The sequence below is a fragment of the Osmia lignaria genome, chromosome 7, assembly GCF_051020975.1.
Source record: "Osmia lignaria lignaria isolate PbOS001 chromosome 7, iyOsmLign1, whole genome shotgun sequence".
Classification (NCBI taxonomy): domain Eukaryota; kingdom Metazoa; phylum Arthropoda; class Insecta; order Hymenoptera; family Megachilidae; genus Osmia; species Osmia lignaria.
The window spans coordinates 11054872-11071313 of NC_135038.1; the positions used below are offsets into that span (position 1 = coordinate 11054872).

General features: G+C 33.0%; 1 protein-coding gene across 4 annotated transcripts; it reads left to right on the forward strand.

Moving 5' to 3' along the window:
* Positions 1-423: 423 nt before the first annotated feature.
* Nplp1 (Neuropeptide-like precursor 1) lies at positions 424-16105 on the forward strand. Of its 4 annotated transcripts, XM_034338182.2 has the most exons (6): positions 424-999; positions 11009-11445; positions 11633-11757; positions 11839-12363; positions 12829-12988; positions 14112-16105. In XM_034338182.2, exons 1-6 carry the CDS (start codon positions 925-927, stop codon positions 14326-14328), a joined length of 1539 nt encoding a protein of 512 aa, XP_034194073.2. In that variant the 5' UTR covers positions 424-924; the 3' UTR covers positions 14329-16105. The 4 variants fall into 4 exon arrangements, with proteins under 4 accessions (XP_034194073.2, XP_034194070.2, XP_034194072.2 ...); XM_034338179.2 differs by having other exon boundaries at positions 425-999; positions 11633-12363; XM_034338181.2 differs by having other exon boundaries at positions 425-999; positions 11633-12363; positions 12835-12988.
* The last annotated feature ends 337 nt before the right edge of the window (positions 16106-16442 follow it).

The window sequence follows — 16442 nt, forward strand, 5'->3', positions numbered from 1 at the left end:
GCATTTATATTTTTTTATATTAATAATTATTTTCAGTGTAATTTAATACGTTAACCCTATATGGATGATGCTTGATTTTTCATAGCAAATTATAACTAAACATTTTCTAATTTATCTATTTGAAATGATAAATAATAATTGGAAAAAATTTGTTGGAACTAAAACTACTATCTAATGAAATTTTCAATAGCTCCAGCTCTCCAGTCAAGGTGTTAATTTAAATGGCAATGCTATTGGAATACCTAGGTCTAAAAAAAGATAATCGAATACAAATGGACAGAAACATCCACGAATCCCCTTAGAACACTCCATATATACCTTTCCAGTCTAAAATAAAGTCACAGAAGGTCTTTGTCCTCGATTCAATTACCAAGTGTCGCTAACAATGCAACTCAGCAACAATGTCCGCTTCCTCAAAGAGGGACGAGCGAATCGATGAGTTCTATCGTTCCTCGGTAACAAAAAAAAAAAAAAAAAGGAAAAGGAGAACACAACAACAACAAAAAAATGGAGAAGTCAAAAGTGCCAATAAAGCTTCGGTGAATGAAAAACGTACCCTCTCCCTGTGGACACGCAATAATCCACGGCATATTAACCGAGTCTCGGTTTAAAATCGTACCTCCATTCTGGTTGGACGTTAACTTTTTCTTTTTTTTTTTTTTTTCACTTCTTTCGGGAAAAGCACGTCCATCGTGAAGGACGTGATGTACAGAGGAGGACACATGCATATTGCGTAGTTCTCGAACGGCACCCCCTTGATGATGGTGTGCGTACAACGTGTACCATTCGGCGGAGGCGCGCTATGGGGGTTGCAACGCCTGCGCAGGATGGAATGATTGGTATATAAAGATGTGGACGCGGTTGAAAACGGTATTCAGGTTTGGAGACACTTAGCGGAAGGACACTGTGATTACGTTCGCGAAAATGGGACTGATCAGAAGCCAACTCGTCACCCTTTTACTCTATGTACTCGTCGTCAATGAGATTCGTCTTCCTCTGGTGAGTTATTGCAATGTTTATTTATTAATCTTTTATTTTTAAATAAATAAGTCAATTTGTAGTTCATTTTACTTAGGTCTTCATGTTCATAATTATTATATTTATAAAATTTTTGAAGTTAGTTTCTTTTTTTTTTTAGATAATGAAGTAGATTTTACAGTTCAGTTTATTCAGGTTTGCTAAAGCAATTTATTTTTCATAATAGTTCTTAATTTTATAAAATTTAATTAATATACTGTAATTAGTAATTCGCAAGGAAAGGAATTTTTAATTTTGTTCCTAATATTGTCCATTCAGAAATGGTAATTATCATCCAGAGTGCATCAGTTTTCCAAACGATGGAAATAATTTTTGAAAGCCCACCGCTAGCGATTAAAAACTTTAAAGATTTAGCATTTGACCGTTCGGCTAGCTTAGCTTTTAAAAAACGTTCCGATTTTCGGAACAAAGGGAATCGTTTAATCAATCGGATTAATGCTAGCGACGGGAGAGAGAGAGAGACATCGAACCGTGCATTCTGGTAATAATTAAACCTCATCGTTGAAAATTCGACAATTTTATCTTCTATCATCTGCACCAAATGCTACGAATTTCATGAATAATTCATCAGAAATTTCATGCTATTTGCGAACGTATTCCAATATTTTGAACAATCAAACAGGATTATGGTTATCATTTTTATAATATATTATAGTTAGATGATGAGATATCCTGTATTTTACATTAGAAGTTTTTTGACGATTTATTACACGAGTTGATGTAAAAATGATAGATGAAAGATATAAAGCTTATTTATGAAATTATGTCGGACAAATATGTTGCGGAGTACACCTGTACCCAGCACGGTCCATATTTATCGTATGCCTGACTGTAGGTCGACTACTACTACTGCGGCGGTCAGCGGCAGTGATAATGCACGTAAATAGTCCGACATACTCTCATATCTTCGAAAGATTTGTTGAATTTTTTAATTTATGCGTTCAGTTTGGTATCTTATACAATAATAATGCTATTTTAAATTATTATTATTATTTTAATTCCAATTTAATATCTGATTAATATAATATTAATGCTATTATAAATTTATCTTTCTTTTTCTGTTATTATGATAATTAGTTTTTATCATTTGGCGTGACAAACAAATTTTGTTATGAAAAGAGATTTACCTTGACACTGTCACATTGTTGAATCAGAATAAAAAGATTTCAGGAAATTGATTAATTGATATTGAATGGAGAAGAGACTACTTAATAACACGTTTCAGAATACTTAATAAGTCTTTTGATATTCAGAACAGCGTTTTCTTAAAAAACTAGAGCAATTAGAGGATTTGCTTACCAAAGGATTTAATCAGGATATTTTTGCTCGCGATCCACTCAAACTGATACTAGGCACGTGTTGATTTGCATAAAATAGATGAAAGCGTCAAAAAGAAATTGTGGAACAATTCTGTGTTAAACTCTTTTGCTGACACAGTATTTTTAATAGCTAATTAAATACAAGACTTGCATTTAGTATTGCCATTAGGTTACATTTTTCAAAATTATTTTTATTATTAAACAATTTTTACATCAATTAATTAGTAATTTGCCAAATAAAAAAGAAATTGAAATAGATTTTTAAATTACTATTCTATAATTTTGCAATATAGAAATTGGCAGATCTTTAATAATTTATTATTTTGGGAACAATTTGTTAAAAGCAGACTGTGTTGCACTTGACTATATAAAATTTTGGCCTAAAAATTCTTTCAATACGTCTTTGTTCTTGCAAATCCTCTTTTTTTTGCTGTGCAATATCATGAGTATTGTACAGTTTTGTGAAAAGATATTCGATTGACACAGTTCATGAAGAGATAACGAAAAGCGTGCAAGGTGCATCGCGTAAGATCCGTGTTGAAAAGGTTCGTTTTTCTAACGCGATTAACAGATAAAAGGGACTAAAAAGGCAATCGATCCTCTGCGTGCTATTCGATAGCAGCATTGTTCTTTAGACAAGCCAGTTTCCCTGCTCCATTCATCGTCAAGTTTTATTTGCTGTCGGCTAAGTAAGTGGCTGAAAACTTTACCAGCTACCTTCAGGAAGTTTCAAGTCTGTTCGAACAAAAGTTGCAAGTTTTTTAATTTCACACTGTAAATTTGTATAGGGCGCGTCCTTCTCTAGGGCCGCAACATCTCCAGAACTTCGTGACGCCGATGGCGAGCACCGGATTTCCATTTTTCTCTCCATTAACGGTCCGGCTGTGCGTTTCGGGTTTCAATAGATTTTTGGCCGAAAGTTTTCAATAGATTTTCATTTTTTTTTCTCTCTTTTTTTTCAGTATTTTGAAATAGATGGGAAGAAAAGAATGATGGTGTCTGTGTGTTTAATTGTTCTTTTTTTGAAAAATATTCTTTTTCCTAAGTAAACATGTTGGAATATTTTAAAAGGAAAATTTTTATATTTTTTAAAAATATTCTATAATATTGTCAAGAGGACTTAGATATTCTTTTTAGAATTGTCTTGTAGTATTTTCCAAAGCATATTATTATTATTTTAGTCACTTTTAGCAAACCTTAAGCTTCAAACTGATATGAAACGTAAAATGCAAGTGATAGTCGTTTTTATTAGAAAAACATTTTCGTTCGTTTCGTGTGTTCAGTGAAGCAATTGCTGTCAAGAAAACGTGTTATCCTTGGAAGGATAGTTAATTAGTTTCGTAGAGTGGTTGAGCATTGTCTTTTTAATTTAGATGGTGAACTATGATCTGCAGATAACACATGCCAAACTTCATTTACATTCCTTCATTTACACTAGGTTGATCTCAAAGCTATACTATATTACATAATAAGTTACGTAACATTAGTTTAAATAATATTTTCTCTGTCACTTTGAAGTACTAGATTTTTATCAAATTGAATATTAAGAAATTACACATCAATTACTAATATTTTTTTAATAAATAAAAAATTCATAGAGATATCTAATGGCAATACAATAAACAATAAGAGGTGTGAAATTTATCAAGCCTTGAATTCTTGTGTAATCTCGAGGACCTTCTTCGTAGCATCGTTGCGCTTCTATCGCCCATCAGTAATTTCCGTTTTGGGGAAAGCGTGATGAGAGTAAATGAGGACGTATCGTATGGGTCTCAAATGCACCTACATATATTTTGGAACATATTTGATTTAAGACGATACTTTGGTCACGTCAGTTTGTTTCATTTCGTGTTTTGAATAACATTTAGTTGTAAAAAGTCTCATACGATTTCATGACACAAAAGTATGACGAAATGGCACTTGTGATATATCAAATTAAAGCTTAAATTTTACTAAACATTACCATATTAACACTTCATTAATATTTTTAACAGAAAATGAGTAGTTGTGGATCGCAACGAACACCGTAGTTGTACCATCTCAAGCGCCCATTTTCAATAGATGAAAATTCTAAGACAATATCATGACACAAAAGTATCACAAAATGGCACTTGTGATACATCAAATCGAAGCTTACTAAATTTTACTAAATATTACAATATTAACACTTCATTAATATTCTTAATACAAAAGGAGTAGTTGTGGATCGCAACGAACACTGTAGTTGTACCATCTCAAGCACCCATTTTCCATAAATGAAAATTCTAAGACGATTTCATGACACAAAAGTATTACAAAATACCGCTTATGATACATCAAATTAAAGCTTAAAGTTTTCAGAAAATAACTACATAAATGTTTTATAATTATCCAAAAGATATAATAATTGGTGATCAGTTAAACTGACAAGGAATTTAAAAAAAAAGGTGTATTGAAATGATATTCCTGGGGTAAGCTGATAATATGACTTAGCTGCCTGTAGTTATTAATTCAGGTCACTTTAAACGTTAATCGCGTGGTAGCTTCGTCGAAATAGTCTTGTTTCCTTGAAACGGACGATTTATGAGCAGAGATACTTTCCGCGAAGCAAATGCTACCCTCTTCGATTAAAAAGGATCCTAGTACAAAATTCCCGGAACGGAATGATAACGAAAGGTCGTTCATTTGAGTTTTCCCTTCGTAAAATTCGCGCACGAACGAACATCTATTCACTATCATGAACCACCACCCTCGGGTTCGTTCTGAACCATCGACGTTTTCTTTTGAAAGAAATTCATTTTTTTTTTCTTAAATTGATGTTTTAAAGTTGATAAATCATGTACACGAAAGAACCTTGAAGTGAAAATGAAAAAAAAGGACACGTACGAAAAAATTTTTATAAAATTATAAAGTGCTTCTACGTTTAGGATGTTTCTTACTGAGGTATTTAAATTGTTAAATTAATTCCACTTGTGAATTATTTAAACCCAAACTTGTCAAAATGTTGTTATTCACCGGCAGAAATTCCCCAAGTTCCCTTTGTATAAAATTCCAAGCGTTCAACTAGTGCATACCACACATTTTATTTAGCATTTATCGAAAACAGTTGTTAGGTATTCAGTTGACTGCATTTTTTAATTATCGTGTAAACGTTTTCGGTGCCTTTTTATGTTCCACGTTAAGATTAATGAGCATGTTAATTCAGAAGACTGGAAGCCTATCTTTAAAGGATATCATACATTATGATTTTCATTTTTAAAAAACAAACATTTCATATCTCTCTTCCTGTATAATTTTCTCTTGCCTTTATGTCCAAATACCATCTCCAAATACCAGCTTATTCATAATAACAGTGATATAAATTTATGTATAACGTTTCATCGGATAAATTGTCGACAATAATACATAAAATGTTCCAAATGATCCCAAAGGTTGAAACAGTTATTATATCTTTTGCATCCGGTATTTAAAAGCTCCGTTTAATCTCATCCAAATATTCCTCTTTCCGTTATTAATCCAGTTTTTATGAAAAAGAGATAACGAAATTTGTCGATTATAATTATTGTCATAAATATTTCGTATACATATGATTTCCAATTTTTAAAGAAACATAAAGAAAGAATAATTTATATATAATTAATTGGCAATTTAATCTTTTAGAATATGTTTTCAAAATTCTTTTAATTATTTTATATTTTAAAATTTGATTAAAGTATTTTAGAAATAAAATAAATTTTTATATAGAATAATAATAAATATTTTTCTTGGAGCTCTATTGTTATTCCTAGTTATTAAATATATTGAATATTTAGTTTCCTTCATAAAATAACAAAGGTGAAGAGGAATTTCGTCAGTGGCTTTTTGCCAGGTATATTAATCATATCCGTACGAACGTGTTATCACTTGATGTGTACTCGTCCCAGGACACGTGTATCGTGATTTATTCTTGTCACTTACACCACCCCCGTGAACTGGTCGAGAAAATATCGACGAAATTGCTTGACGAACGTTTCTACTGGTAACATGTGTGTTTACGTAATTGCCAGACGAATTTTTATGCTTGAACAAGCATATCTGGTAACTGATAGAAAATTGCAGAAAGAGAAAGAAAATTGGAATTCATATTTATTCTATCGTATTTTTATATTGGAATAAATTCCAATTGGCATGATTTGAGATTTTTATATATTTATCATTAATTTAAAATTAAATAATTTAAAAAATAAATCACCTCGGTTCTTAGATCTTGTTTGAAATCCTCTTCGAATTGAAAGGATATAAAGTACAGGGTGTAAAAAAATTAAATGTCACGAACCATGTGGGGTGATTCTACACCTCTGGATCGGTGGAGATCTGTCAAAGAAAGCGACCGCAGTATTGACCTTGACCCCTAATTTCAAGATCAAATTTTTTTATTGGCTTATCGTATAGTGCTCATCGAGGGGATAAACAGTCTGAAAGGAATCATGTGACGGAAATCAACCCTTCCCCTAGAAAAAAGCCGTCAAAGTTTCCTTATACGTTAATGCATTAAACGTTGAGTCGCGCGGTATCCCTCTCCAGTGATCTTGGGGCATCAGTCTCGCGTATCGCTCGAATTTCATGCTATAGGACAATTCTTAAATTTCAATCACAATGCCAGCATATAGGAAGGGTAAATTCTAAGAGAGCATATTTAAAAAGACAAAATAACTACTGCGTTTAAATGAAAATAAAAATTTAATTCACTGAAGTTTTGCACTTCGAATATAAACGCATATCTTACGAGCTAAAATAATTTCGTCCCGCTTCGTCAATAGCACACCCGTCCGTCAACAGGTAATTAAATTATTTTAATTAAATTATTTTATCACATTTATTACCTTATTATATTTATTATTATATTACATATTATTTTTTCTATTATTATCTTGTATCACATATTATTGTTGTTTATATTATCTTATATCATATATTATTATTTTTTATACTATTATTTTATATAATTCTTTTCTATTATATTTTTATTATTATTGTATTACTTTTATTATTGTTATTTATACAGTTGTTATTTTGTCTTCCTATATGCTGGTATTGTGATTGAAATTCAAGAATTGTCCTATAGCATGAAATTCGAGCGATACGCGAGACTGACGCGCCAAGAGACGGCTTTTTTCTAGGGGAAGGGTTGATTTCCAGCACATGGTTCCGATGAGCACTATACGATAAGCCAATTCAAAAATTTGACCTTAAGATTAGGGGTCAAGGTCAATTTTCCGGTCGCTTTCTTTGACAGAACTCCACCGATCCAGAGGTGTAGAATCACCCCACATGGTTCGTGACATTTAATTTTTTTACACCCTGTACGTGTTGTGACGATAGTGAGAGAGAAACATTTGCAAACCTGTGCAATATAACGATAAAAACGCTTGGAATGCATTTTATGTAAAGTAGGAATAAAATGCGAGGAGCATACCAAATACATCCTTCAAGGAAAAAGGAAACCGTGCTTTTAGAGTGGTTGTTATTGAAACTCGTTTCCGGTGAATTGGAAAATGCTTTGTCACTTGTCGTTGCGTTTCCGGTTTTTTATGGTTATCTTTGTCAAGGACATTAGTATATTAAATATCGTGAAATCATTGTTGATTTTCTTCTAAATTATTACGCTACCCTCAGATCCTAGATTCGATCAGTAAAGTATCAGAAAATTTATTATTAATTAACAGGCTTAGATTAGACAGTCGAGTCACTGATAATTATTAAATCTCATTAAATCTGACCATGTCGCATCCTGTTTCTTCATTCAAGTATAACAGCTTTACCCTTGCTCACGTAAATTAAATTACATTTCTATGGTGGTATATGTATACCGGGTTTATGTTTGCGCTGAAAACGAAGTATTTAATCAAGATAGTATGTAATAATAATTAGTGTCAGAAAATTTGTCAATTCATTAGAAATATAACAATGTATTAATTATATAAAATTCCAAATTCATTATTTAACTGACCATGGTCCAGCGGACCACATATACATCCTTGTACATGTTTTGTAAGTTTGGGTCACGATTGATCCAGATTCCACCGTTTAATGGTTAATTAATCGTCATAAATGACTAGTCCTTTTTTAGAATAACACGTTTATAAATTACCAAGTCACAAAAGGCGTAGGTAGAGCCACGATCCATAGGCGTTTGTTATGGTTTCAATTCTGTTTATAATTCGAAATCAAACGCACGATTGTGTGTATATCGATGAAAATTAGTTTCGAATTGTTGGTAACTCTATATTCTGCAGCTGCTAATTGGATTAAACGTCGCGTATGGGAATGAATATTTCAAAAGTACTGTGTACAGTGTCTGTACGGTCATGAGCAGGATGACAATGACTCTATGCGTTGCACGTCTCGAATTGCCTTATGTATAAGTAGTCAAAAAAGTAATATCGAGAACATAATATATATTTTGAAGGAAAAATTCTTCTGATGGACGTCACGCTATAGAATATGTAACGCTTCACTGAAATCTTATTTTTCGCTTGATATCTCGTAGATAATTTATCCTATAATATCAGATGATGCTTTGATAAACTAACACTGTTCTATGCATCAAATTTCCAAACGATCTGTTCCCAACTTTTCTATTTTCTCTGCGTGAATTGCATTTGCATTTTACAAGGAACATTACCCAAATGATCCATCTCAATTTTAATGCAATTTTCATATGATATGGAACTTGATAAAGTAATTGACAACGATTCATGATGAAAGGGTGAAGAAAATCCAAATATGAATCTCACGAAGAAAAATTTTCTTGAATAAATATTTAATTAAAGAAGAAATAAAATTATGATACATTTTACTGACTGGATATGAAACTCAAAATGAGCATCTGCATATAATTATTTAGAGAAGGAACGTGTTACGTTGTATTCAGTGTATGTACCTGTGGGTATCAAATGTCAAGTGCTGACATTTAATTTTTGAAAGAAATGTTTTGGAGAAATGTTCAGACTGGAATTCACGGTCGAAACAGCGGAATTAATGCATGACATGAAAAATGACGGACAGCTGGACGTAATTAAATACCCGTCCTGTCATCGAAAATTAATTTCGTGTGTTTATGATAATTAAACGTCGTTCGAAGCGATATAATCATTGATTTTGTATAAATAATATCGGTACTTGTATTTCTCTTATTAGTTGCAAACAAGTTATAAACAATATCTAATTATCATAAATTGTTAGAAAATTTTGTTTTCAGCTGTTTGAAATTGTCGAGTTAAAAATAATTAGAAGGTCTTCAGTATATATCAATTTAGTCCTCGATTAATTTTAACCAAGGTAATTGGCCTTCAGTAAACAAACATTAATACAATAGGTACGAACACGTGTTTCTGATACTGTAATACGCTCCGTGGCAGGAATCTGAATCTATTATTCTCCAAGTAACAAAGAATCGTTAATTAATAGTAAGGTTTCCTCGAAACGTATCAAATCAACACAGTAAGCATGGAAACGTTCTCTACTTCAATAGCTATGTGATGCAGTATTAATTAGTTTAACCAGCTAACAATGTTAATGCTACTATGCATATCAGTGTATGAATAAAGTTCGTCTAACACAGTTCGTAAGATTGAATTAGAATTACATAATTCTTTTGTTATCGTGTCTGTTACTTTTGAACTTTATAGTAGTAAAATTAATAAATTCTTTGAAATTAATGAATTGGTGTATGAATCATAAGTGGTACCATATTTATTACACTCTCATTTCACTTTTTCTTTTTCAGCTTAAAAATACCTCTTCTGGATTAATTAAAATTGTGTTTAATAAACGCTTGGTTAATCGCTAAACAAGTTTTGAGTGAAAGTAGAAAATTTGGTGAATGCAGCATCGAAATGCAAAAGGGTGTGAAAATTAGAAACTTGTTGAAATTGTAGTACGACTGAAACATATTGCTGAAAGAGAATTACGTATGCTTCACAAAATGCGGATTGAATTAAACTTTGTTGCACAATTGCTGCACCCGTGCAACCAAACTGCACACACGTGTGCATCGAATTGTGTAACGTAACCAAAATAGAACGTATTGCCGCATACGTTTCGCTAATTTTTCACGTAATTGAAATGGATTTCGCTCAATTAGATCTTATAATTACCACATGATGTAACACAATTATTCTTATCTGTAACACTTAGTATTCTTCTGTTTTCTCTAACGACATTACAATATTCTTCAGATGTGTCTTTAATAAAAAAAAATGTAATATTCTTATTCAAAATAAAACTTATTGGAACTATCTTTTTTTTAAAAATTGACCTTTGATATTGAGGGCGTTCCTGCACCTGACAGTGCATATTTAGAATTTCTGAAGCTACCTGAAATATGACGTGATGGTTGAAATTGTTTTACCAGAAAGTTTCATCTGGTTAAATTAAAAGCACCGTAGTCAATGAAATAATCGAATTGTCTGTACTTTGTTTGGTGTGTACTCTTGAAACACCATTAGGTGAACAAGCATTGATGCAAAGTGAAAGTGGTGAGAAAGTGTTCGATACTAAAAATGAGTATACCTTTATGGAAAAGGAATTGTTACTTAATAATCGAACGAAACTGGTTGAAAAATGAAAAAACATTTCACACAATAATACTTTTAGAACAGATGCTAATTAGTAATATTTTTTTTTTTCAGGTGACATGCCAGAATGAAGACAGTATTCAGTGTATGCCTAGAACGACTTTCCTGTCGCTATTACGTTTACCGGAAGTGAACCCGAATTTGGCCGCCTATTCAAGAACAGTAAGGGTGGACACAAGAAATCGTAACGACATTGCACGTTTGAGAGCCTTGGCCGAAGAATCCGATGATCCAGAGATCTGTGTTCCTAGCCGTGTTTATTCGCAATTGTACTCAAACATGGATCCTGGTTTCGCTATGAATGGAAGAACACAGAGATTTACTGATTTACTTGGACGATTGTACGATGACAATCTAGAGACAGAATTATTGTCAGAATCACAAAAACGAAGCATCGCGATGCTTGCTAAAAATGATGATCTACCGATCAGCATCCAGGATCGTTTGGGTGAGAAGGAGGATGACCAGGAAAAGAGGGCTGTTATTTCTAGGTACGGTAATGATTAATAATTAATATCAAAGATATAGTAATTATAAAAGGTGAATAAATTAAATCAAACGAAGTTAAATATTAATATTTATTAATTATTATTATACATTTGCAAATACAAATTATAGGTTTATTATAATATCAAAACTTGCACAGCGATCAATTTCCAAAAATATTAATCCCCGCAGCAATCAGAGTGGCTCCGGCGCAGAAATTCCTCAGGACTACCTGCTCCACGTAAATCAGAATTCCGAGGAATCAGTGGAAAAGCGAAACGTGGGGACATTGGCCAGAGATTTTGCCTTACCACCAGGTAGACGAAACATCGCCTCCCTTGTTCGCGATTACGAGCTTCAAAGCAAGAGCAACAAAACTCCTCTGGTACCTTTGGCAGGCAAAAGGAACGTGGCATCCTTGGCGAGGACCTTCACTTTACCTCAGAACGGCAAAAGAAACGTCGCCTCCGTAGCCAGAAACTATGGTCTGCCATATGGGAAACGTTACGTCGGTTCTTTGGCTAGAATCGGTGATTTCCCTGTTCGGGATCAAAGAAGCGTCGCTTCGTTGGCGAAGAATTCCGCCTGGCCTGTCACGTTGAAACGAGGACTTTCCGTGCCCGGAACCGTAATCCTGAGAGCCCTTTCCCGTCACGGCAGATCCCTGTCCGACGAGCTGAACGCGAGAAACTACTTGCTGGATCTTCAGGAGTTGGTTAATCAGAACGAGGATTACGAGGATGGAGAGAAGTCGAATGATTATGAAACGAGGGATGGTATGAGCGATAGGAGACTCAAGAGGCAGATCGATTTCTCGGATGATTACCCTTTGCCGGTGATGCAGAACACGAACGTCTTTGATTACGAAGAAATGATGGAGGCACTTAATGGACAGTATCCAAATGCCGAGAAGAGGTTCTTGGGTAAGTAATACATTTCATTTTTATTAATATTTTGAAATTGTGCAGGAGGAAGGCCCTGTCATTTGCTATACTATTTAGAAATTGCAATTAAATGCAAAAATAATAATTATTTTTTTCTACATGGCTATTTTTCCTAAGGAAGTCTACCATGTTGCAACGAGGCTTCCTAAGATTTCCCTAGGCTCTCCTCTTCTACACTTGTATAGCCCTGAACCAACTGAATTAGTTTAAACTTTCTACAATAATAAACAATTCCAAAATTAATAATTTTGTAAAGTTGAAAATTGACAAGTGCCCCCTACGACTTTGTAAAATTATTAATTTACGACCCTTTATTATTGCATAAAGTTTAAGCCTTCGTTGCACCCAATTTCGAGTCACCCTGTAATATACATCCGTGTGAGACAATGCCGAATGCCGGAATCAATGATTCGGGGTAAATCGAGCGCAATCTGTGAATGTCAGAAACAGGTCCCGCAGTGGAGATGCCATCGGTAGACCAGTTCGGCTACCCGGAAACTTTTCAAGCAAGTAAAAGACACATCGGCTCCCTGGCACGTAGCGGTTGGCTACCATCAATAAGGGCAGCGCGATTTTCGCGATCGCCCCGGTATTTGATTAGCAGGTCAGACCATTAGGTTCTCACCTGCGAGTATATACATATATCTCTCTCTCTGTGTATATCTGTCTCTTCCTTTCCTCTTCGCACTTGTCTCTGTCATCCACTCTCCACTATGTCGTGCAATGTCATCATGCGAGCTGCAACATCATCATCGACCCAGTGCCAAAACGTCGACACGATGGAAAGATAGAGTAATTGTTCAAGGAAAAAGCATCATTAGAGAAAGAAGAGATCCTCGTGGATGTCATAGAGCAAGCAAGTCGATGTTTCACCATTCATGTTCATCAAAACATCTTCATTTGCTATAATTTTTCTTCTTGTTATTATTATACATCTGCGGTAGTTAGCTGCCATGTAGGTGTCTCGATGTTAGAGCGAATCTATGGTGCCTTAGAAAGATTTAGAGCGCTGATGGTAGATGTCTAGGCAGCTGAAATGTGCTGGGCTAGCTGGTTTTAAGAGGAGGATATCATAGATAGTTTTAGAGCTGTTTGTTGATAGATTGATGAATATATTGTTGATTCGCTTTACAGGGTTGTCTGTAAAGTTTGTAAAATTTTCTAAGTTTCTTTCATATTTTATGATGTTGATGGTTAATGTATAGACTGCCCTGTACAGTTAGTTTAGTGTGCAGACAGACAATGCTTCATTAAGAATAAAAATTCTTGTTTTAATCAAACATCGACTGTCTTTAATGTAAATTGACCGGATTTTCTGGAGGCAAGATTGCTACAATTTTATTCTTCGAATCAGCAGAAAATTCAAATTATTACATCTGGTCATTTTACTTTAAGTGTTAAATATTAAAATTTAATGTATCGCATTGCTCATCAACTGATTTCAGTCTTCAATGAATAATATAATTGTCCTATGTGCTTATATCTTCCATATTTTTTTCGCAGCAATCAATCAGGACTCTATTAATCATAATATTGATGGTATTTTTCATATCTGTTACTCTGTTTTACATTTTAGCAAGTAAATGTTTAGACATCGCCAAATAGCAAAGAGGATAGTTACTGATAGATAAAGCAGATTTTGTGTGCTGTGTAGACTAGTAACTTGCCGTCTGCCTAGGGACATTTATTAGTGTACCGACACGAATAACGTTAGGTATGTATTTTAGGGAGAATCCCGCAGATGGGCCCTCGTCCGACTACTCCATCGCCCCGTCGCCAAGGTCGCTAAGACGAAACTTCAACGCAAGGTCATTCAAACAACCTCAAGGCTACATTCAAGCCTTGCAAGGAGATTGTCGACACGGCTTCAAAAGGTTTCTTGGGTTACCGACTACCGATAATTACCTACGTCAGAAACTCCCTAGCTCACCGCGGACCATTTAAAACTTCACTTAACATTTTATCACTTATGAGATTATTATACCATTGGAATATTCTCTCGTACATCTCTTAAACAATCTTTAGAGACATAAAATTGGGCAACTATATGTTATTCAACTTCAGAAAATTAAATTTTCTTTAGGGGTTTTTTCAGTTACGTACTTACAGTTGGTAAATCGTTGCTAGTGACTTTTTTCGGTTTATCTACATAAGATAAAAAAACTTTATAATGTATTTATATAGGGAAATACTATTGCTTTCTTTATATTTCAGCATAATCTTCAAATAATTTACAGAAGAAGGTAAAATTGAGGAAGTTTACGTATATTGCTTAATAAAATTAAATTTTCTTTAGGGATTTTTTCCAGGTATATATCTACAATTGGTATAACTTCATCAAATCGTTGCTAGTGATTTTTCTTGATTGATCTGCAGAGGATAAAGAAACTTCGTACACTATTCTTTACACTATTATTGAATTTAAATAAAAGGATTTACATTTCAGCAATTTCTTTAAAGAAATAAGACAATATGACATAGAACAAGCTTCTCCATTACTATTATGTTTGTTGTTATAATCAATGTCGTCTGAAAATTTCTTGAACTCTAAAATTAGAGAAAGAAGTATTATTTTTGGTGTAAGGTACTCTATGTCTGATAACTATTTGTTGTAGATTATTTATCACTAGCGACAGAAACTTTTATAAGATGAATTAGTTAAGCTGTTTATTAATATACAATCTAATACGTACTATTTTATATATATATACACATATAATAGTGACTTTGTACTGTATTTAATTTAGTGCTTACTATTTCTCTATTCTAAAAGTAAAGAAAATAGCAGTTCATCTGCAATCAAATACTGAGCGACGTTCAATTTTTTACGAAGCAACATTAGTAAACTATAAACGTTTAGAAAATATTAATTGGTGTAATAGCTTTCTCAACGTGGTAGTTCAATAGAAAGAAATTCATCAATTGATTTCTTAATTTATATCAAAATCTAAATGATTACATTCTTCAAATTAATTTTAATAGAACTTTTGCAGATAGAGAAAAACAATTAAATAAAATTGCACGTTGCTCCAGTAATTTTTACTCCATCTCAGATCTTCGGTACAATAATTGTTTCTTATTTAGCTTAAGCTTAATTAAGTTTCTAAAGGTCTCTTTTTCAATGTTCAAGTACGAGCTCGATTAGACAATAACCAGTGACAATAATAATATAATGATAATATTAATAATGCTAAAATAATGTGTGTAATTTCAGATGTTATTTCTATGTCTATATTGACAATGTAAAGCATGCTTGCAATTGAAATGTAGAATATCCATATTTAATCGTCTTTCTTTTTTAAGTAAAGTCACTAATTCTTTTATGAAAAAAAAAAATCATGAAATTTGAAATTTTTTAGGCCACAATTTACAAGTTCAGAAAAAGAGAAGCCGTGGCGTGATCTTCGACGTATAGCAAGTAGTCGGTGTAAATCTTTTAGTGCTCAGGGCTTTGCAAGCCCGATATAGTATAATTAAACGCGAGAATCAGCTTTCTTTTGTCTATAATACTAATAGATAGATGATTGTGTAATACGTGTATGTTAATATTATAAAAAAAAAAAAAAAAATGAGATACGATCTTAAATCGATACAATATCATCGATTTGTCACTTATTGTTCGTCTCTTCGATTATTACGGTAATTGTATTTATGTGTTTGTCTAGACAATAATGGGTAAACGTAATGACAATAAAGCGATAATAATAAATGGTAAAATAAAGATCCTGTTTGTCATATCATCAATTTAATGGTATCATTTTCATCTAGGTCCTTCCTGTGATCAAATGATTTTTATTACACCATGAAAAATAATAGATCCAAACACCTAAAAATAAAATGTTTGGCTAAATAAAAATTCTAAAATAATAATTGAAGATTGTAATTTTAATCGAAATCTTTTCTTTCTGAATAATGGCAAAGCTCTATTATGGAAAGGTGCTTAGAAATGCTATCAATGCATTTAATCTTGTTATAGATACAATAAATGTAAGAAGTTCCATCTACCTTCGTTCAATTATTCAAATTTAGCTCGTACACTCACTTACTTCCGGGTTATT

Bases quoted from the DNA above. Each gene is read 5' to 3' on its own strand.
- Nplp1 (XM_034338179.2), top strand. From the start codon at position 925: ATGGGACTGATCAGAAGCCAACTCGTCACCCTTTTACTCTATGTACTC. The intron at 11,446-11,632 runs GTACGGTAATGA...TAATCCCCGCAG, and splicing joins AAGAGGGCTGTTATTTCTAG to CAATCAGAGTGGCTCCGGCG. The intron at 12,364-12,828 runs GTAAGTAATACA...TGTGAATGTCAG, and splicing joins TGCCGAGAAGAGGTTCTTGG to AAACAGGTCCCGCAGTGGAG.